Raw genomic sequence first — 20,872 nt, 5'->3', positions numbered from 1 at the left:
CGGAGGGAGCAAGACGCCGACCCCTCCCTGCCCAAGGGCGGCTGGTGATCCCATCCTTCCCCCTCGCCCGCGCACACAAAAGGGTGGGGGGAGTTCCGGGTTTGTTTTCTTTTTCAGGAGATGGGGCGCAAACCCATAAACTCCAGGGTCAAAACTGGAACTTCGACTTGTTTGTGTCTTATCCAACGTAAGGAGAGCCCTGCTAGATCCAGTCCCCGATGGATGCTCAGTGAGCGGGGCTGAAGGGTGCGCTGGTTGCTACAAAGACTTGTGGTCCACAAAGGGGACTTGGGCCACTGGCTCTTTAAAATCCTGCCCAAAATATAGCCCAATGAGGACTGAAATGAAAGCATAATGGAATGAGGGTGTGAAACAGGAGCGTTCCACGCTGCAACATTTTGTTGCAGCTCACATTGGTCTTTTACTACTTTTTCCTTGCTGTTCAAAGAACAGCTGGAAATCCTCCTCCAACCTCCCCAATGTTCAGTTTTCATTGGCCGGTTGTTTGTCCAGGAGCTTCCTTCTGACCGGAGAGATGCCACAAATTCTGTGCATTGTTGTGCCTGTGATGTGCCTTATGGTCATGCTGTTCACACCACCCAGTCAGAACTGCTGTTTGCCAACAATCCACCAGAAGAAAATAATTTTAAGGGATGCCAGACCCACTCTGCCTTTCAGCCCCCCAGGTACTACAATTGTCCATTTTAAGAGCTGGCAGGTGATGACACAGTTGTATGGTAGCTCAGCTAGCTGGTCTTTGCTGTTTGTTCTCAGGATCTGGTAATCAAAGGTATACTGGAGGTTCTGTTTTTAGCCATTGTGCAGTTTAGCTTGTTCACTGCACTTCTGGCTAATCTTTTTTTATCCAAAGCTGTCTAGTTCCCATCCACCGCATACATTTAAAGCACATTTAGATCACCTGAACAGTACCGCCTCCCTCAAAGAATGAACTACATTCCATAGAACTACAATTCCCAGCACCCTTAACACTACAGCTCCCAGTATTCTTTGGGGAAAGATATGTGCCCTAAATGAATGGTGTGGACATGACCACAGTGATTATTGTAACATCTCTGACCCCCTGCCGTCAGATCAAGGGCCATTGAGAGGTTATCCTCCCCATCTCTCAGGATGGTAAGTCAGTTCCCATTCATCCTGGGAAGTTGCTTGTTCTTGATGGGGTTACACTCCCTCTAAAGGAGCAGGTAAGTAGCTTGGGGATACTTCTGGGTCCATTGCTGTTGCTTGAGGCTCAGGTGACCTCAGTGGCGCAGAGTGCCTTCCATCAGCTTTGGCTGTGCCCCTATCTGGGCAGGGACAGCCTGACTACTGTTGTTTATGCTCTGGTAACCCCTAGGTTAGATTACTCAGGGGTGGCCAACTCCCAAGAGAGTGCAATCTACTCACAGAGTTATAAACTGGCTGTTATCTACCCCCTTTTTGGGGACTCAGGTCAAAGTTGTTGAGCTTTTTAGGGAGGAGGAAAGCCATTGGGGGGGGTGTAGGACAAAAATGTTGAGCTTTTTTTAGGGGTGCCAAAAGTTGTTGAGCTTCTTTGGATCTCTACCAGTGATCTACCACAGACGCCCAGTGATCTACTGATAGGTCACGATCTGCCTGTTGGACGTGCCTGGATTATTTCATAGGGCTGCTTTTGAAGACTGTTTGGAAACTTCAGATAGCATAGAATTCAGTGGCCAGTTTGCTCAATGGGGAAAAACAGTTTGAGCATATTACCCCAATCCTGGTCCGACTGCACTGTCTGCCATTTAGTTTCCGGGCCCAATTCAAAATGCTGATTTTGACCTATAAAGCCTTAGAGCCAGAAGCCACTGTCCAGTACAAGCTCAGGCCATTATTAAAATGTGTTGGGGAGGGGGGATTATTGGGCTGTTCTTATTTTTGTAATGTATTTTGTAGTTTGATATTGTGATTTTATATTCAGATGTTGTGATTTTTTATTGTGAACTGCCCTGAGACCTGAGGGTACACAGTATACAAATGTAATAAATAAACGACTCAGGACCATTGTGTGTTGAGACTAATAGAGTTGTAGTTTAGCAACATCTAGAGCAGGCACGAGGGACGCAGGTGGCGCTGTGGGTAAAACCTCAGTGCCTAGGGCTTGCTGATCATAAAGTCGGCGGTTCGAATCCCCACGACGGGGTGAGCTCCCGTCGTTCGGTCCCAGCTCATGCCCACCTAGCAGTTCGAAAGCACCCCTAAGTGCAAGTAGTGCCGCTTTATAGCGGGAAGGTAAACGGCGTTTCCGTGTGCGGCACTGGTGCTGGCTCGCCAGTTGCAGCTTCGTCATGCTGGCCACGTGACCTGGAAGTGTCTTCGGACGGCGCCGGCTCCCGGCCTCTTGAGCGAGATGAGCGCACAACCCTAGAGTTGGTCACGACTGGCCCATATGGGCAGGGGTACCTTTACCTTTACCTAGAGCAGGCACGTCCAACAACAGGTAGACTGTGATCTACCAGCAGATCACTGGACGTCTGTGGTAGATCACTGGCAGATAACCGGCTCCCCACAAAGAAGCTCAACAACTAACAACTTCAGCTCCCCTATCAACATTTTAGCCCTGCACCCCCTAAAAAACAGGCCTTCTTTTCTTCCTCCCTAAAAAAGCTCAACAACTTTGACCGGTAGATCAACTTTGACTGTGAGTAGATCGCAGTCTCTTGAGAGTTGGCCACCCCTGATCTAGAGGAGGACCAAAAGTATTATAACTTAAGTATGAATCATTTGTTTGCAAGGCAGGTTATAAATATTCTAAGTAAGTACCGGTAATTCTTCCTAATAGTCTTTTCTTGGCCTGAAAACTGCATTTGTTTGACTGTAACTTAGTGGCTGATCTGTGATCATAATAATAGAGATTGATTGGCTGAAATAATTAAACAATTGAGATAAAACTGGAATTCATTTTATTTTAACTATATACAACAAAGAAGTAAAATCGGCAGACACCTTTTAAAGTTCAGCTACAGGCATTGAGGCAGATAATATTCTTTTATCAGATCCTTCTTCCTAGATCAAAAAAGTTGACTAAAACTATTGGTACCGTTGGTTAGCTAAGGTCTACTAACACTAAAACTTTCCCATTTTTCCTAACAGTCTAAGCAGTGCAAAGAAACTCTAATTCCTAGAATTGGCATCCTTCGGTCTGCGGAAGGGTGCTCTGACTGCTCCCCCCCCAAAAAAAAACCTGAGGGGAGAAAAAGCTTATCTTTTTTTCTTTACAAAAAAAATTCAAGTGCATGACAATTATGTACAAAAACACACACACCAACAACATATAAAATGTATGAAAGGTTCCTTTTTGCACCCGTGTATAAAAGTGTCCTTGTGCAAGTATTCTTTCTGGACTGCCAAGAATTCCACATCCCAAATGGCTCTTCTTCAGCTGAACTTTGTCCTGCTTGTTGGGCATTCAGTTTGGGCGTCCCACCCCACTACACCCCTCTTCCTCCCCCTCCCCAAATCTTCCCAGTCCGTACAGGCAGAATTTCTCCTTCCCCTCTGGAATTCATTTCCCCCTCCTCCTTGGTTACTGAGGACCTGAAACAAACAAAGGTGGAAAAGACATGTAAGTGAAACCAGTTTAGTACACAAGGAAAGGATGGGGAATGTGTGGACCCTACAATTGTTATTGGACCCCAAAACCCATCAGCCCCAACTAACATGGCCAACAGCTGACGGCAATTGCCTTGTAACAGGGAAGACTGTTTCTCCATCCACATCGTACATTTAAAGCTCATTTATACCACTTAGCTCTCCACAAAGAATTTATCTTTATCACCAAACTCCAAATATAATTGCACATTGTATTAATTAACTTTTTTTTATATATGAGTGGCCATGTGATAATTTTAGCTTATAAATTTTATTGTTTAATGTCTTAACTTGTATATTAAAGTACTTTTATAGCTCTGTTTAGAGTAAGTAATGTCTTGATAATATAAATGTTTTAAGTTCTTTGTATCAATCCAGTATATTTTATTTTAATTGTTGAATGCTTCTGTGTACATTGTGGCAGCTTTTGGCTATGTGCAATAAAACTGACTGGCTGACTGACACAAAGAATTCTGGTAACTGTAGTTCACCCCAAGTTACACAGAGCACTATTCCCCTCACACAGCAATTCCCAGAGTGCCCTGGGAAGAGGGGTTGGTCATCGGTCTCTCTTCTAAGGGAACTCTGGGAATTGCAGCTCTCAAAGAGTTCCCAGGATTCTTTGGGGGAAGTCATGGCTGTTTAAAGTGGTATGATACTGCTTTAAATGTATAGTTCAGATGGGGCCTCTCTTTCCTCTAGCCTGTGTTCTTTGCTGAGAACAGCGTTCCAGTGACAGGGTCCCATTGCACTATGAATCTCCTTGCCTCCATCAATGGCAGCCAAAGCTGTGAAGTTCTGGAAGGGCAAAAATCAAAAAGCCATCCCATGGGTGCCATTTTTTTCCTCATGGTATTGAAATGAAAATAGCATTGCCATGATTCAAGGTGCCACGCAAACACCAGTCCTCAGCAAGAACGTGGATGCTCTGAGTAGCCAAAGTTAAAAGAGTTTCTCAACAGCCACATTTCTCTTTCACTTGCTCAGGCTTGCTCCAGTTATGCACGTACCATCCACCTTCTCATCTTGTGGGTCTCCCTCTTCTGTTTCTTCTTCCTCATTCAGCTCTTCATCTTCCTCATCTTAAAAGGGTTGGGGGGGCGGAGAGATAAACAATGCAGGAGATTTAGAACCACCTTTTCTACCAAGGAACCATCCACTGACATTTGATGCCAGGAGTTCAGCTAGGAAGGATCTTGCAAACGCACCACATATACATTTAGAGTACACCACCAGCCCAAAATAATCAGGGGAGTTGTAGTTCACCCCTCACAGAGCTGCAACACCCTTAACAGACTACATTTCCCATGATTCTTTAGGGATGTGTGTCCTTTAAATGTACGGTGTGTGCACAGCCAACAATTAGCTCCCCTATTGTCTACTCTGATGAATGGCAGTGGCTGAGGCTACGGTCTTTCTACTTCCTGCTACCAGATCCCTTTTAAACAAGAGATGCCAAGAACCAAACTGGAGACCTTCTGCATGGAAAAATCTATGCTCTGCCCCTGACCTGTGGTCCCTCGCAGAAAACACTGGGAGGAAAGCAGTTTGCTCACTACAACCATCCTTTCAAAGGAACACAGAAGGATGACTTAGACCAGATCTGACTGTTGGTCTGCCCAGTTAGTATCGTCTACACTGACTGGCAGGGGCTCGCTAGGGTTTCAGGTTGAAGTCTCTTCCAGTCCTACCCGAAGATGCTGGGGACTGAACCTGGGACGCTCTGAATATTTTGCACATGCTCTACCGCTGAGCTGTGATCTCTTCTTCATAAGGAACAATGCATGGGGTTCTCTGAAAACCTTTTATGCCTAAAAGGGCAGTATTTGAAAATATTAGCTATTATTTCTAACTGTGTTAATAATCCTTTATCTTTGTTTTGCAAGTAGCTTACAGGTAGAGGCAGTTTCATTAGTCTGCTCAACCTCTCTAATAACAGAAAACAAGGGGATACAACTGCCCTTAGTAGGGAGCAATGGACCTTAGCCACAGAGCAGGTGGGAGAGGCGGTTGAGACACAAGAGGAATTTTCTCTGCCAAATTTTCCATTATGAATGTTTGCTCAGGAGAACACTTGACATATCTTCAATGTTTACTGGGCATGCACCATATATCTGATAACTGCATGTGACCCCTTCAAGGAAACACTGAAGGAAATTTGGTGTCAGTATTTGATAGACGGTGTTTGACAGCTGGCATGCAGTAGTACTTAGTAAAGCTTGAGAGATGACGTGTAACGACTTTTTGTATTGGTGACTGACTCATCTAGTTTTCATTTCTGTTGTATCTTTGGAATTCTGGGGGTAGGGACTTGGTCTTGGTTTTATTGATCTGTAAGTTACTTTGGAAGTTGTTGTTGCTGTTGTTGTTAATATTAAATGGAGGGGAAAGATTCTTTAAATAACAAGAACACTGAAAAGGTGCCATATTTACCATACCTGCCTCAAAGTCAAGGCTTCTCAAGGCTTCTGCAATGTTTTCCAGGTCTACGGTAAAATAATCCATGTTTTCAAAACCTGGCTCAATCTTCTCCAACTGAGCACCCTTCGATGCCTCGATAATTCTACAGAGAAAACAGGATGGAAAGAGGTGGTTTTTTTCTTCCTGCTCTTAGTGTGTTTCCCAATGCTATCATATACATGTCCACTCAGAGTTAATCCCCACTTAATTGAATGGGACTTACCCCCAGGTAAGTAGGTAGAGGACTGCACCTGTGCAGTGTAATTCACTCACAAGTAAGTCCTACAGGTATGCTCAGTGGGGCTTATTCCCAGATGAGTTATCCCAGAACTTCATTAACCCATTGTGTTGTTTTAATTTTGGTTATAACTCATCCTGAAATTTATTTCAAAGGATGGCTTTGGTTTGGTTTGGTTTGGGTTGATCCACACTTCCGACTGTTTTGTGCCTAAACAGCAGGGGTCCAAGCAGTTTCTCACTTGACCCGTACTTTCTAGGCATGGGTTCGAGCCTTTTTCTTTTTCTTTACCCTGCTCCATTCCCAGGGAAAACCCGCTCTTTAGTGTTAAATCAGAGCAAACATCAATCCAGAGAAAACCCAAATTGCTGTTTGCTCCAATAGAGCACTAAAGAGAAGTTTTCTGGAGTGGGGTGTGTAGAGGAAGCGGAACAAGAGGAAGTGGGGATATGGAAGGTTCACCTTTAATGCAAACTGAACCAAGCATACTTTATGATCTTTATTCTGCCTCTCAATTTCTGCAATCAGGAGTGTTACAACTCAGCAAAGAAACCAAAAAAAAAAAAAAACACAAACAGTGCACCCCTTCTAAGCTGGTCAACTCTGAAAAGGAGCCTTGTTTTTAAGCTTTCAATCAGAGAGAGCTTCTCATTAGGATCCTGTATTCATTGAGAAGAACAGCATACAGAAGAATTTGCACACAGAAGCTGCAATTTAGAAAATTGTGTTCCAGGACTTACGTTTTAATGAGCTGCTTGGCAGACTGGAATGAGGAAGAAACAGGGAGGGGAGGGGAAAAAACAGAGAGTGATCATTAGTGGATAAAGACATTTCACTTTAAAACTGTGCCCCCTTTAGTGGCAGTATCTTAAAAGTTTGACCTGCTTTGATCATCTGCCCTTCCTCCAGGGATCCAGGCAACATACATGATTTCCTCTTCCTATTTCATCCTCACAACAACCTTCTGATGTAGGTGAGGCTGAGTGATAGTGGCTGGCCCAAGGTCATCTAATGAGTTTTCTGGCTGAAGGGGGATTAGAACTTGTGTCTCTCCTTTAGTCTCATTGTGGGCTACCTTCCAGGGTTGTTGTGGTCGGAACAACTGAGATAGCATTTATATGGCATTTGACATATGCTAGTGATTCTTTTCAAATATTTTGATCTAGAGGCCAGTTTGGAGGTTGGGTCTCCTAAAGCAGCAGATGGAGAGTTAAAAAAGGATATGCAAAGTCTCCCTTGGATTTATTTTGGGTAAAGTCACTCTCCCCCTCAATTGTGATTGGTGCTAGCACTCAGCAGAATTTAATAGTAGATGGTGGGGTGGAGACATTTACCTGGCCTGGCAGGTGAGTCGCTGCTGCTTCCTGGAAGGAGGGAGATGCAGCGAAGAGGGTGGCACAGTGTGGAGCAGGGAAGGGCAAGGCTACCAAGGAATGATCAGGAGACTAAAATGGGCTCCCACTTGTTCTTTTGCTGAAGTAAGGGGGGCTCCCAACAACCCATCAGCTGATAGGTGGTAGGGGGATGGCTTGCTCAAGGAGGGGGAAGCAGTTTCCATTTCATGTAAATGGTTTCTTGCTCCCAGCAGCACTGCTCTTTGAAGGCCCCCTGTGCTGCTCCTTTCTACCCCTGAGGAGACTTGCAAATGGCTCTGTGAGCTGTTCTGTGTGACTCCTGCTGCACCTCCAGCAACAGGTAGCCATCTTGAGAACCCTGCACAGGGAATTTTGGCAGGTGGGCAGGGCAATCTGCTTTGTGAGTCATCTGCCGTCACAACGGTGTCATCTGACTGACAGCTGGGTTGCCCAGTCCATCTGTCAAAGTTGGCCGGCAGGGTTCCCCCACCCCTGATCAAGGCCAGGAGGATGGTGGAACCAGCCTTTTAAATTCTACTTCCAGTAGAAAACCAGTGCCTCGGCAGAGCTAAAGGTTCCTGATCTGCAAGCAACCATCCTTCCCTACTGCCAGTGATGGACCCACAATGGTCATCAAAGAAAATCCTGCAGTTATGATTACGATTGTCAAGGCCTGCTGCACTGGGTTTCTTGCAGCTATGGAAGTGAGCAGGAGGGCAATCTGGTCTTGGTCTCCAGCCAGAAGACAAAGAGGAGTTGGCCACCCACTCCACTTCCTTAGCACAGGGCTGAAGAACCTGTCAAGATGTCGCTAGGCTCCCACCAGCAACCCCAATGGCTAGTTATGGTGGGAGTTGTAGTCCAACCAACACCTGGTGGTCCACAGGCTGCCCATCATTGCCCATAAGTTTGCCTCACCATGAGAAAAGCAGCTCCTGCCTCTTCCTCCATGGACTGGATGGCGCTCTCCACCAGCTTGCTCGACTGCTCCAGCTGGTCTTTGTACTGCTGGATGAGGTTCTGCATGAAGCCAACTTTCTCCTCTTGCGCCTTGGAGATGCGCTCCAGCAGCCAACTCCGCCGCTCCTCTACAATGGCAATGAGGGCTTCAAACTTCTCACACAAGTCCTGCTTGACCTGCCGGCCATTCTCCTGCCAGGGATTGAGAGGAAACAAGTGGATGAAGGGGAGGAACATGGTGGGTTTGCAGCGACTGCTTTATCTAAATGGAGTAGTAGACTTCTCCCATGATTTAGCTGCCCAGATTTGGAAAAAGAGGGAAGCCAGTGAACCTCAGAGACAGGCAGACATCTTTCTTTCTCTCTCTCCCCCCCGCACCCCTCGCCCTGTCAACACCTGCACCAGCCATTTCTCAGAGTTGTGTTTCCCTTCCGCCGCTCAGATTTCCAAGGGCTCAGTCATTTGTTGCATTCCTCACCTCGGTGGCTTTGCACGACTCTTCCAGCTGGTTGATGATCGTCTGTATTCTGTCATTGCCTGCCACCAACATAGAGATGCAGTTGGTCAGCTCCGTCTGTGTGCGAGAGAAGGCAACAAAAATAGATTGGAATCCTGCATGCCCCTTCTCCTTCGAGAGAAAGGGCATGCCATGCTGTTTCTCTGGATAATAGTAAAAGAAGGGATGGCTATGGGAATAAATGAAAGATCCTAATAGAGGAGATAAAGAGGAACCCTCTAATTTGGGTTCGGACAGGGCTGGGGGGTCCTGTAATACAAACAGCTCCAGCCTAGATTGGCTTGTTTCCCTTTCTCCTCTATCCCCTTTCCCTTTCATGTCATGTCTCATTAGACTGTAAACTGGTGGCAGGGACTTGAGGGGGGTTGTACAGTGTAGAAAATATTTATCATTATCATTATTAACTCAGCAAGGTGCTATTTGCCCCAGCACACCACAGCCCAAGACCCCCTGTCTTTGAAAGAATGAGGCAGAACTTCTTAAGGAAACAGAGGATGTTGCTAAGAAAACCTCAGCTCAGTGGTTGCTTGTGCAAATCCCTCTCCTCATGCTCCCTGCAAATTCAATACCTTGCAGACCTGATGGCTTCTGAAGGCACCTTCACACGATCCTTTCAGCCCCTGGGAGACAATGGGCTTTTCACCGAGCAGAAGCCAGCACAGACGGTCTTTTGTCACCTGGCTGCTTGGCAACACCCCTCCCTGCCTCTTCCAGGGATCCAAAAGGCTGTCTGAACTGTGGCTCTCACATGGACAGCTTGACCTGGGTTGGTTGGGTGAGTGGGCCTTGGGGCAGTTGTTTTGTCCCTATCATGACTCATACAGTGCAACTGACATTGGTTGCTATGCCAAAGCTCAACCTAGCTTTGTGGTGAGAAGGATGAGTTGCATTGTGAGCTGTGAATGGTGACGAAGCCATTACGTGATCCACTTATCCCTGCATGGCAGGTTTGTTTATTTTATAGTTGCAACTTCCACACATGGGTTCCACTCTCAACGCTGGGGAATGAACCTGGGTCCTTCTGCATGCCAAAGAGATGCTCTACCACTGAGCTATGGCCCTTCGCTGTGCTTGCAGTGGGGAAAGGACCCAGTGGTTGATTTGTTTGACTCCTGTGAGAGAATTCATGCAGTCTCCATGGCACCCATCCAAGAAGCCCAGGGAAAAGACCTCCAGCCATCCAACCCTGCTCACAGCTGCTCCCTTGGGACTGAACGCCTTTCCGAGGGGTCCTCCACTGCCTCGCGGCTCTCAAGTGACTCTAAATATAATCTGCTGGTGGCTGCTTGGAGACTGCAGTCATCTGTGTATATCCATACCAGCTGTGTTAGCGGTCAAAGGCTATTCCTGAAAGGCACAGCGCAGCACATCCTGATGTCTCCAGTCACCTCTCAACCCAAATGGGAGATGCTCCCTCCTGCTCTATCTGCATGCCAAGCAATGAGATGTGAACCCCTCTAAGGTCAAGGGACTGAACCCTTTTGTCCTTGTGAAACGCACCAAGGTTTCCTAATGGGTCCCCTTTTTGCTCTAATGTGGTAGTGTCCATCCAAGTAGAGTTTGGGGCAGAAATCCAGGACCCCACTTGGAAGGTGGGTACCAAAACATAGCAAGTCTGGCTTGCCACACATGAAATAATGTCCACTGCCATCTTAAAAGTCCACTCCTCATCAATAAGACAATTAACTCTGGAATAAAAAATGATCTAACTACCCCCTGAGATTCCTCTGAAGCTTATCAAGGATCCCTCAATGAGAAGATCAGTAATGGTGAACAACAGCTTCCTTGAAAGACAGCTTATGCCCTACCACCAACAAGCCAGCCATGCGTGGGAGGTTTCAGTAGGGTTATATATTTATTTACATTGTGAAAAAAGCAGGGTCCCTTTTTTGGCAATTGGATAGAGGTGCAAAAGATAGAGGTAGCCTAGGGAGAGTCCCAAAGGAGAAGACTGGAGGGCCATGTTTGGCCCCTAGGTCTGAGGTTCAATGACTTGAGAGTTTCCAGGGCAAGGGTTTTGGAGTCCCCCTGCAGGTCAGCCAATGGGGGGAAGCGTTTTCTGGAGGCAGAAAGTTGAAAAAAAAGTTTGAAAATGAGTGTGAAGCCATTGAAAGCAACAGCTGGTACCTTTTGGCCCTGAAAGACACTTTGAAGGGGCGCCACTTCGCAGTCTTTGTGAGCCCCAAAGACTTTGCACATGGAGCAGGTGGGCACCTCACAAGTTAAGCAATAGATGTTGATCTTCTCATCTTCGTGTTCCTTGCACATTGGGTGGTTTCCCTTCTTCAGGGGTCGGCTGGAGAAAACACAAAAGAAGCCAGTTGGACGGATGAGACTCTTAGTCCTGGACGTAATGGACTTTTGTTTAAAGACAAGCACACATATTCCCTCCTCTTTTCTCATCTTAATGGCATTTTTTTATTTATGGGAATAAAGCCAGAGTTCACATGTGAGTTTGGTTAAATGGGAACAGTGGCTCAGGTGTGTTTCTCCTTCATCAGCACCCAACCGCTACAACAGAGATGCGCAAATCTGTCAATTTCTGTCTTTCTCTGCTTCTCATTTCCCCATTCCAATTCCACATCAACTAGCAATTTTTCCTTTTAAAGAGTCCACACAATTTTTGTGTTTGCACATTTCTTCTAAGCTATGCATCTTTGTACGCATCTTGCCTAATATATGCATTTTGCAAGCTTCCCCTCCCCCATATAATGTAGTTTTGTACAACATTAGGAAGAACTTCCTGACAGTAAGAGCTGTTCGACAGTGGAATTTGCTGCCAAGGAGTGTGGTGGAGTCTCCTACTTTGGAGGTCTTTAAGCAGAGGCTTGACAACCATATGTCAGGAGTGCTCTGATGGTGTTTCCTGCTTGGCAGGGGGTTGGACTCGATGGCCCTTGTGGTCTCTTCCAACTCTATGATTCTATGATTCTATGATTCTATGATCATTTTCACTCATCTATTCATTTTTGGCATGCTTTTTGAATGGGGAACTGCATCACAAAATTTGGAGAAGTGCAGATTTCAAAGGATAGTTGTGTGTTTAGTTCACAGTGGTTTGCTCATCTGCAAAATTGATGAGCACCCCCTCAATTCCTTCTTCCAAGCCATTTATAAAGATGTTGAACAACAACGGACCCAGGACAGAACCCTGTGGCACCCCGCCTGTCACCTTTTCCCAGGGTGACGAGGAACCGTCACTGAGCACTCTCTGGGTTTGTCAATCAGCTACAAATCTACTTAACTGTTACCTCATCCAGTCCACATTTACCAGCTTCTCTACAAGAATATAATGGGGGATGGATTTGACATGAAGGTAATGGAGACTAGACCCTGGCCATCTCTTTGTACAGTAGGAATTGGACTGACTCCCACCTCCTCTCTAATATTAACCTCCACACTGAGGTTATGTTTAGACCTTGCTTCTGAGCGTGCCAAAGTGTCCAAGAAGCTAGCTCTGGCTCTGCAGAGCTGTTGATTTTATTTTGGGAAGCCAATGCTATTTCTTCACTCTGGGCAGGACTTAATGACACCCCGCTCCCCCACAAAGCATCACCAGCGCCTCCCCTACTATATTCAGATACCTCTCTAATCCACCCAAATTCCACTTCCTCTAATGGAAATGGATCGGTGCGTGTGTGCTGGGTTCCTATAGTCCTCCCAGTGTTTCTGGACTGGTCTGCTTTTTTCTGCCCACTTTCTAACAAATGGATCCTTCCCAAATATGAGCGACAGCCTTGCTTCTCCCTCAAAGCATAGGAAGCTGCCTTTATCCCATCTCTCTCAGTATTGTCTACTGGGTGGCAGTAGCTTTCCAGGCGTCTCCCGGGCTTACCTGAAGATGCTGAGGATCGAATGTGGAATCTTCTGCATGCAAAGCAGATGCTCTACCTCTGAGCTATGACTTCCCCCTTGAGCTATGGCAAACAAGAGGAAGGCAGCTGTGATACAAACCTGGTATATTCCTGCTTGTAGATATCAATGATGTTCTCCACCAGTAGATTCCTCTGTAGGCCATAGACACCGTGGCGGTCCAGGATGACTTCATGGCGGCAGGAGGGGCAGCGGAACCGCCCCCCTGATATGGTAGTCCCCCGGGCTGTTTGCCAGTATGGGTTAGCAGCCTGCAAGTGCCATCAACAATGTAAGGGCAAAGTTCAGTAATCTTAAAAAAAATTTTTTTTTGCAAAGGACCCCACAAAACAACCAATCCTACCATCGTTTGGCCTGGAAAAGATGACCTGAGGGCTCAGCTATTCAAGTATCATCACAGTTATCTGGTGACGCTTGTAAGAATGATTCATAGTTGTCCTTATGGGATGGGAAAACCCCATCATGCTTTGCACTTGTATCAGAGCATGACATTGGAAAACTGGCCAAGCTCAACAAACCAAGTGGATGATCCAACCAGAAGACCCTTTTTATAACTGTTGCAACAACAGTTGCAACAACAACCTTTCTATTGGAGCTGGAGATCAGTGGCCACAGCTAGGTTTTCAATTACATAGTTGCATGTTATCTATTTCACATGTCTTTCTAGATCGAGAGTGGAGAACCTATGTCTTCCTGATGCTGAGATTTCCCCACCTGTGTTGTAGCTGAATAACACCTGGAGGTCTACTGGTTCACCATTCTTGCTTTAACTAGTAATGCAGGAAAAGTTTGATTCGGCTCACATTTAAAGCTGAATTCATCACAATTTGCACTTTCTGAAAATGTGTGAGAACCAAAACACAGCCATCCTTCAAAACTCACACCTCCAAATTTTCTGATGCAGTTCAACAACCAATGTAACAAAAATGCATATATAAGAAGAAGAAGAAGAGTTTGGATTTGATATCCCGCCTTTCACTCCCCTTCAGGAGTCTCAAAGCGGCTAACATTCTCCTTTCCCTTCCTCCCCCCACAACAAACACCCTGTGAGGTGAGTGGGGCTGAGAGACTTCAAAGAAGTGTGACTGGCCCAAGGTCACCCAGCAGCTGCATGTGGAGGAGCGGAGACGCGAACCTGGTTCCCCAGATTACGAGACTACCGCTCTTAACCACTACACCACACTGGCTTCAAGTGTGCATAAAAATGAATGTATTGGTGAAGAAAACATACAAAAATTCATTATACTAGGAGAAATTGCTTGCAAAAATGAGCACATGTCAAAGCTGCAAAAAATGTGTATATAAGGAGAGATCTACACCAGGCATGGGGACGCGGGTGGCGCTGTGGGCTAAAGCCTCAACGCCTAGGGCTTGCCGATCGAAAGGTCGGCGGTTCGAATCCCCGCGGCGGGGTGCGCTCCCGCTGTTCGGTCCCAGCGCCTGCCCACCTAGCAGTTCGAAAGCACCCCCGGGTGCAAGTAGATAAATAGGTACCGCTTACCAGCGGGAAGGTAAACGGCGTTCCGTGTGCGGCTCTGGCTCGCCAGAGCAGCGATGTCACGCTGGCCACGTGACCCGGAAGTGTCCCCGGACAGCGCTGGCCCCCGGCCAATAAATGTGAGATGGGCGCACAAACCCCAGAGTCTGTCAAGACTGGCCCGTTCGGGCAGGGGTACCTTTACCTTTACCTTTACACCAGGCATAGGCAAACTCCAGCCATCCAGATGTTTGGGACTACAATTCCCACCATCCCTAGCTAACAGGACCAGTGGTCAGGGATGATGGGAATTGTAGTCCCAAACATCTGGAGGGCCAGAGTTTGCCTATGCCTGATCTACACTAAAATGCTGAAGACTTTTCATGAGGATTAAAATAATAACAACTGCAAATTGCTGCAGAAATGTGAATGGAATTTAAGATTAGAAACATGAGAAACTGAAAGTGACAGATTTCCGTCCCCATCCCTAACTTACAAAGACAAGAACTGAAGAATGCAAATATAGCTTTGCTGAATATGACTAAGGCCCAAAGCAGCTGAGCAACCACGAGAGTGTGAAAGGTGCCCCACACTTTATCACGGATAATACCCACTGATTTTAAGTCTATGCTCCATGAATTTCTATGACCCAGAGATGGACAACACATGGTACCCTTCAGATGTTGCTGTACTACAACTCCCATCATCCCTGGCCATTGGCCATGCTAGCAGGGGCTGATGGGAGCTTGAGTGCAACAATAACTGGAGTTCCCCAGTTCCTTATCCCTGATCTAATTCCTTTTTTAAAGCCCATCTAAGCGTGTGGGGTGTAAAGTACTTTCTTTTGGTCCATCCTGTGCCTGCTGCAAATCACATCCATTAGAGAATGACTGTGAGAGAATCTGCTCCAGCCCTTGATTCATTTTCATCCTATTGATGAGCAGATCTGAATGGGTTGGACAACCCTTCATAGGAACAGGCCACTTGCTCCAGTCCTCTTTAGCAGAGCATTTAGAGATGGTTCAATCAAAGTGGGGGATTATAAGGGAAAGAAGGGTTTTGTTATTTAAGAGGAGCTGAAACAGTGTTGGAATTTATTTATTCTATTACAATAGCTTCTTGTGACTGTACCATGAACTGCCAGCAGTACAAAATGGATGCCGGTGGGAAGGAGGATTCTGTAAGTCTACCCATGGCTGCTCATCCTCCTCCAGATTTTGGAGCTGGTATGCCACTGAATATCATTTACTGCCGCGCAAGAGCAGGAAAGGGTCACTGCTGTCTCGCCCTGTTCGTGAGCTTCCTGGAGGCATCTGGTTGGCCACTGTGGGAGCAGGATGCAGGGCTAGGGTAGGCCTTCAGAGTATCTAGCAGGGCTTATGATCATAAAGGAAGAACTCTGTGACAGCCAGAGATGGGGGAGAAATTCAATTCAGTTCCCATTTAAAAGAGAATCTATCAAATTTGCACGTTCCAAAGCAGCATGAGACCTGAAACACCAGCATCCTCTGAAATCTGCACTTATCTGACTGTTGCGATGCACAAAAACACATTAGGTAAAACTGTGGACCGGCTTTCCCTAAAACTCTGCTTCTAGAAGCTCATGAGGTATCTTCACACCATCTACAAGTGACGCATTCACACATGTATTTGTCACATGACCCAGTGGCCATGTGGGTTTTCCTGGATGGAAATTATGCCTGTACAGGAAGCCATCTTGCGAGAAGCAGCTCTTAGTGATAATAAAGGAACAACAGGTCTGGTTTGGGTTTCAACAAGCACTTCAGTCCCTGCCTTCCCCTCCGCAATTGGCTGTCAAACTGTAAGACCTTTGGGAGACTTTAATCCCCCTGTCCTAGCAAACAGAATCCAATTTCTCCTCTGCCCCTGGGTTTTCCTTCCTGACCCTCCTTGTTTTGTTGCCTTGGAGGTTTGGCAACAATGATCAACACACTTTGGAAAGGCGGTGTCAGAAGTAAAACAGGTCCCCTAAAGGCCCAGAACTCTTATCAATTGGCTCCTGGCCACAGCTTCTCTTGGGAAGTGGTCTTCACACAAACTGAAATTGGAAAGGGGCTGTATTTGAATTTTCAAGGGGATGAGACCCCTGGCAAAAGTAATGAAGGATATTTCACAGTTATCGCAATTTTCATTATATTCAACTCATGTCGCAACTAAAGTACTTTGATACAGTATATCCTTTCCGTTTCCTTTTTTGCATTTTTGCACAGAGCTGCTAATGAGTTTGCTCAATGCTGGCTCATCTTGTCGTTCCAGTTATTCAGTCAATAAATCAATTCATTCATTAATGTGATTGGGCAGAGGGTGATTTCTTTCAGAACATAACATTCTGTTCGGGGATGAAATAAGAACACGGAACTGTGCTTGGAAGTAGCCAGAGACGAGCCCAACTTGGATCATTCTATGAAACATCAAATAATATTGTGACACCTTAAAGACTAACCGTTTCATTATGGCATAAACTTTTGTGGATTGGAAGTGCACTTCCTTTAGTTTATAAAAGTGAATCCCATAATAAAGTTTTAAGTCTAAGGCAGGTGCACTAGCCAAGGTGGTGGTCTCTAAATGTTGTTGGACTACAGCTCCCATCTTCCCTGACCATGTTGGCTGGGGCTGATGGGAGTTGTAGTCCATAACACCTGGCGGGCACCACCTTGGCTACTTCTTTTTAAAGGCCTCACGAAAAGACTAAAGCAGCTATTTCCCTGCTGGAAATTCCAGGCCATGTAGCACCAAGGTTGAGTTGGGATTATTTATTTACTTTCAACTAGAAAATGGCAACGTTGCATTTGACAAGCCTTGGGTCCTTCTGGGGAAAGGGCTTGGTTTTCTCGAGCCAGGGGAAATCTTTTCCACACTCATATAAAAGGGGCAGCTTGGCCTTTGAGTATTTGTAGGTAAACAACACTAGGATGGAAACCATTCTTCGTTGTATAAGTGGATAAATAAGAAAGTACATATTGGATGAACCAGACTATTATGTGACACTTAGGACTGTGAAAACTTGTACAATAATTTATTACTTATACCCCATCTGGCCTAGCCTCCCCAGCAACTCTGGGCGGCTTCCAACAGGGTATTAATTTTTTTTATGGCTTTAGGGAAGCAGAAGACATAGAAGCATAGAATTGTAGAGTTGGAAGGGACCACGAGGGTCATCTAGTCCAACCCCCTGCAAGGCAGGAATCTTTTGCCCAACATGGGGTTCGAACCCACAACCTTGAGATTAAGTCTCATGCTCTACCAACTGAGCTATCTCTCAGACTCATGCATTTACCATTTTAGATTATAATGAATGGTAATATGTGACAGGCAGTTGTAACAGAATAGTGCATTTTGTAGTGGCTTAATGCATTTTGCATATACCCATTTTGTTACTGCTTTTAAGCGACTGATTGGTTAACAAGCAAAAATTGCTATTGCTATTGCTGTTGCTATTGACATATAGGTCTATAATTTAAGATACAAAGTCCCACCCAAAGATGACAGGATGACATAGGCTCTTGACAGCTGTATGTTGTGGAAGACAAAAGCCCAATGCATGAGCTCCTGCCCTCTAGAAGAGGCTCTGTGTGATCGGTATGCCAGCACAGCCAGGTGTCCCGATGTGGGCAGGACACAGAGGCAAAAGTGGGTGGAGCAACACAGGGGAATTTTTGCTGTTGGCTCATTTTAATACACACTCACTCACTCACTCACACACCCCCTCCAGGAAAGCAAGAAACAATATCATAGTTCAAGGGCACATTCTAGCCAGGCAGAAACACCCAAGGGGCTGCAAAGCGGGGCCAGTGAGGGGCGTGGCCTGGGGACAGGGGGTGTGGCTGTAGAATGGTGGGACCTGGGAGAGATCCAAGGGCTAGAGGGAGAGGCCCAGAAGGTTGCATTTGGCCCCTGGTACTGGGGCTCCTTTTCCCTGCTCTGTACACTTAGGTTTTTCACATGAATAACATGTGAGGAGGGCTGTTGATCTCTTTCTATGACCCTAACCATGCTCACTTGGCCGTAAGTCAAAGACTGCTGTCTTAGGCAAGTATTATTGGAAGGAAGTCCTGTTGAAATCAGTGGGACTTGCTCCTGAATAAGCATGGACAGGAGCATGTGGGCTGTACATTTGAAGCACATTTACAGTTCATTGCTTCCCCAAAGAATCCTTGGAACTGTAGTTTGTTAAGGGTGCTGGGAATTGTAGCTCAGTGAAGCTATTAGTTTGTACCCACTTGGGAGGGGGGACCTCAGGGTTCTGGTAACTGCCCCCCTCCCAGTAGAATCCGCAAACCTGAGATATGTACACCACACTGGGGATATTGTTCGGGGATGAACCCAGATCTTCTGCCCTTTCCCCCTTCTTCTTTTGCACAGAGGTGATCTATACATTTAAGTGGCATAACTCCCTGCTGCTCCCACCTCACCTAAAACACACCCACAACTCCCCCCCCCTGTTGTCCCAACACACACCTTGGACAATGCTAGGACCCCTACTGACCTGGAAGACGTCATTGGCGCATTTCCTGCAGAGGTTATGCTGGCAAGGTAAGATCACCACAGGCTTGGAGAACATCTCCAGGCAGATGGGGCAAATCAACTGTTTCTCCAGATTCTCCATGGGATTAGAGTCCCGGATGATGCTCGACTGGTAATCCATTGCCCCCTTCGGTGCTTCCAAATTATATCCTTTCTTTTTTTAAGCGACTGGAGAGAGGCTCCGTGTGGAAGGTCTCACGATCTGCTTCTGGGTTCTAGAACTGTGTGCGCTGACCCTTCAAGCAAATCTTTGGGCTTCTGCACTTTGTCTGAGACAGCTCCTCTGCTCTATTTATATCATCTGAGTCACATGTGCATTGGCTGGCAGGATCAGTTGGGAAGAGGGTCGTGTTTCCTAAAGGCTGACATGCTGTCACATGGGGAGGGGTGACCCCTCCAGAGAGAGGTCTGTAAACAAGGCTGAGGACAATTTGTTCGAAGGCTGGGAAGTCAACTTCCAGGGATGTATATTATTTTTCTCCTCTGCTGCAGCCGGCAGTGTCTTTTGGGACAAAGAAATTGGAGACAGCGTTGTGTAAACACAGTCACACTTTCCAGGGAGTTAAACAGGCAACATGAGCCCACCCGTCACCCCTGACTTCCAGAAAACCGAGGGTTAAACTCAAAGCACTCAACAAAATTGTTTGCTATTTCCAGCACCGGCTGGGCTGCTGTCCACAGACTCTTAACATCTCCTCCTCTTATTACTGTTGGCTCTGGAATCTCTCAGCCCCATTGCTCATGTCTCAAACTGCAGCCCTCTCTTCTCTGATCTGTATCCAGTGAGAGTACAAAGTCTGCAGGACTTGTGTGACCCACCAAACTGAATACAGACCACCAGGTTTTATGGTGGGACCTTGGGATCGTAGTTGAGAGCTCAATGAAGACGTTGGCCTGGTGTGCAGCAGCTGTGAAAAAGGCAAATCCCATACCAAAGATCATGAGGGAAGGGATACAGTAAACAGTTCTGGTCACCTTGTTGCAAAAAGGATATTTTAGGTTCAGAAGAAAAGTTTGGAAAAGGAAAACCAAAATGATTAAGGGGATAGAGCAAGGATGGTTGCAGCGTTTGGGACTTTTTAGTTTAGAGAAAAGGCAATTAAAAGGTGACATGACAGAAGCTTACAAAAATTATGCATGTCATGGAGAAAGTGGATAGAGGAACGTTTTTCACCCGCTCTCATAATGCCAGAACTCATAGATATCCAATGAAGTCAAATGTTGAAAGGTTCATGACAGATAAAAGAAAGTAGTTCTTCATGCAGTGCATAGTTGAATTATGCCACTCGCTCTGGCAAGAGGCAGTGGGGGAAACCAACCTAGATGGCGGGAGATCAAAAAGAAGAACCCAGTGACACTAACCAGCCGTGCATCCACCCGTTAATGCCTGAAGCTGTCCTTTGGACGTTAGAGTTTCACAGATTTACGGAGAGAAACTCAAGGCCCTGAGAAAGAGGCGTGGTTGTTTATTGGTCCCAGTAATGTCTGCATCCTGAAAATGTTTCACATCTAGCAAAGACTAATCCAGTTTAGTCTGCTTAACACCTACATTTTATAGCAAAACTCTTGTCAGCTGGAAATTGGGAACAAAACACAGGAAGCTACCATTAGTCCAGGTGAAAGTTTTAAATATTAAAGGGATGCTGTTCTTCTGAACTTCCTTTCTGCCCTTAAGCCTAGAACCCTGGCAACTAAGGGGGAATTGAAATTCTTCTGATTGGCTAAAATGTTGGGAGAGGGAGTGAAAATATTGTTTAATGGAAAACAGGGAAGTTGTATGCAATTTTACATATTTCTGCAAAGAAATATCCCCTAGCATAATTCATTTGGAT

The 20,872-nt window shown here is 46.0% G+C and overlaps 1 protein-coding gene across 2 annotated transcripts; it reads right to left on the bottom strand.

Moving 5' to 3' along the window:
* Positions 1 to 2,910: 2,910 nt before the first annotated feature.
* On the bottom strand, positions 2,911 to 19,325 carry TRIM63 (tripartite motif containing 63). Of its 2 annotated transcripts, XM_082231892.1 has the most exons (9): positions 19,003 to 19,324; positions 13,100 to 13,269; positions 11,273 to 11,441; positions 9,107 to 9,202; positions 8,587 to 8,820; positions 7,054 to 7,076; positions 6,054 to 6,178; positions 4,626 to 4,697; positions 2,911 to 3,561 (listed from the first exon to the last, which is right to left on the bottom strand). In XM_082231892.1, exons 1-9 carry the CDS (start codon positions 19,159 to 19,161, stop codon positions 3,551 to 3,553), a joined length of 1,059 nt encoding a protein of 352 aa, XP_082088018.1. In that variant the 5' UTR covers positions 19,162 to 19,324; the 3' UTR covers positions 2,911 to 3,550. The 2 variants fall into 2 exon arrangements, with proteins under 2 accessions (XP_082088018.1, XP_082088019.1); XM_082231893.1 differs by lacking the exon at positions 4,626 to 4,697 and having other exon boundaries at positions 19,003 to 19,325.
* Between the last annotated feature and the right edge of the window lie 1,547 nt (positions 19,326 to 20,872).

Source organism: Podarcis vaucheri (assembly GCF_965113315.1).
Source record: "Podarcis vaucheri genome assembly, chromosome: 7".
Classification (NCBI taxonomy): domain Eukaryota; kingdom Metazoa; phylum Chordata; class Lepidosauria; order Squamata; family Lacertidae; genus Podarcis; species Podarcis vaucheri.
The sequence above is the reverse complement of the archived record's forward strand: the minus strand, read 5'-3'. Positions and strand labels throughout refer to the sequence as shown.

Coding starts and splice junctions, on each gene's coding strand:
- TRIM63 (XM_082231892.1), bottom strand. CDS start 19,161: ATGGATTACCAGTCGAGCATCATCCGGGACTCTAATCCCATGGAGAAT. Junction 8,821..9,106: donor AGTCGTGCAAAGCCACCGAG/GTGAGGAATGCA, acceptor AATCCCTGGCAG/GAGAATGGCCGGCAGGTCAA. Junction 4,698..6,053: donor AAGCCTTGACTTTGAGGCAG/GTATGGTAAATA, acceptor AACCCTTTTAAG/ATGAGGAAGATGAAGAGCTG.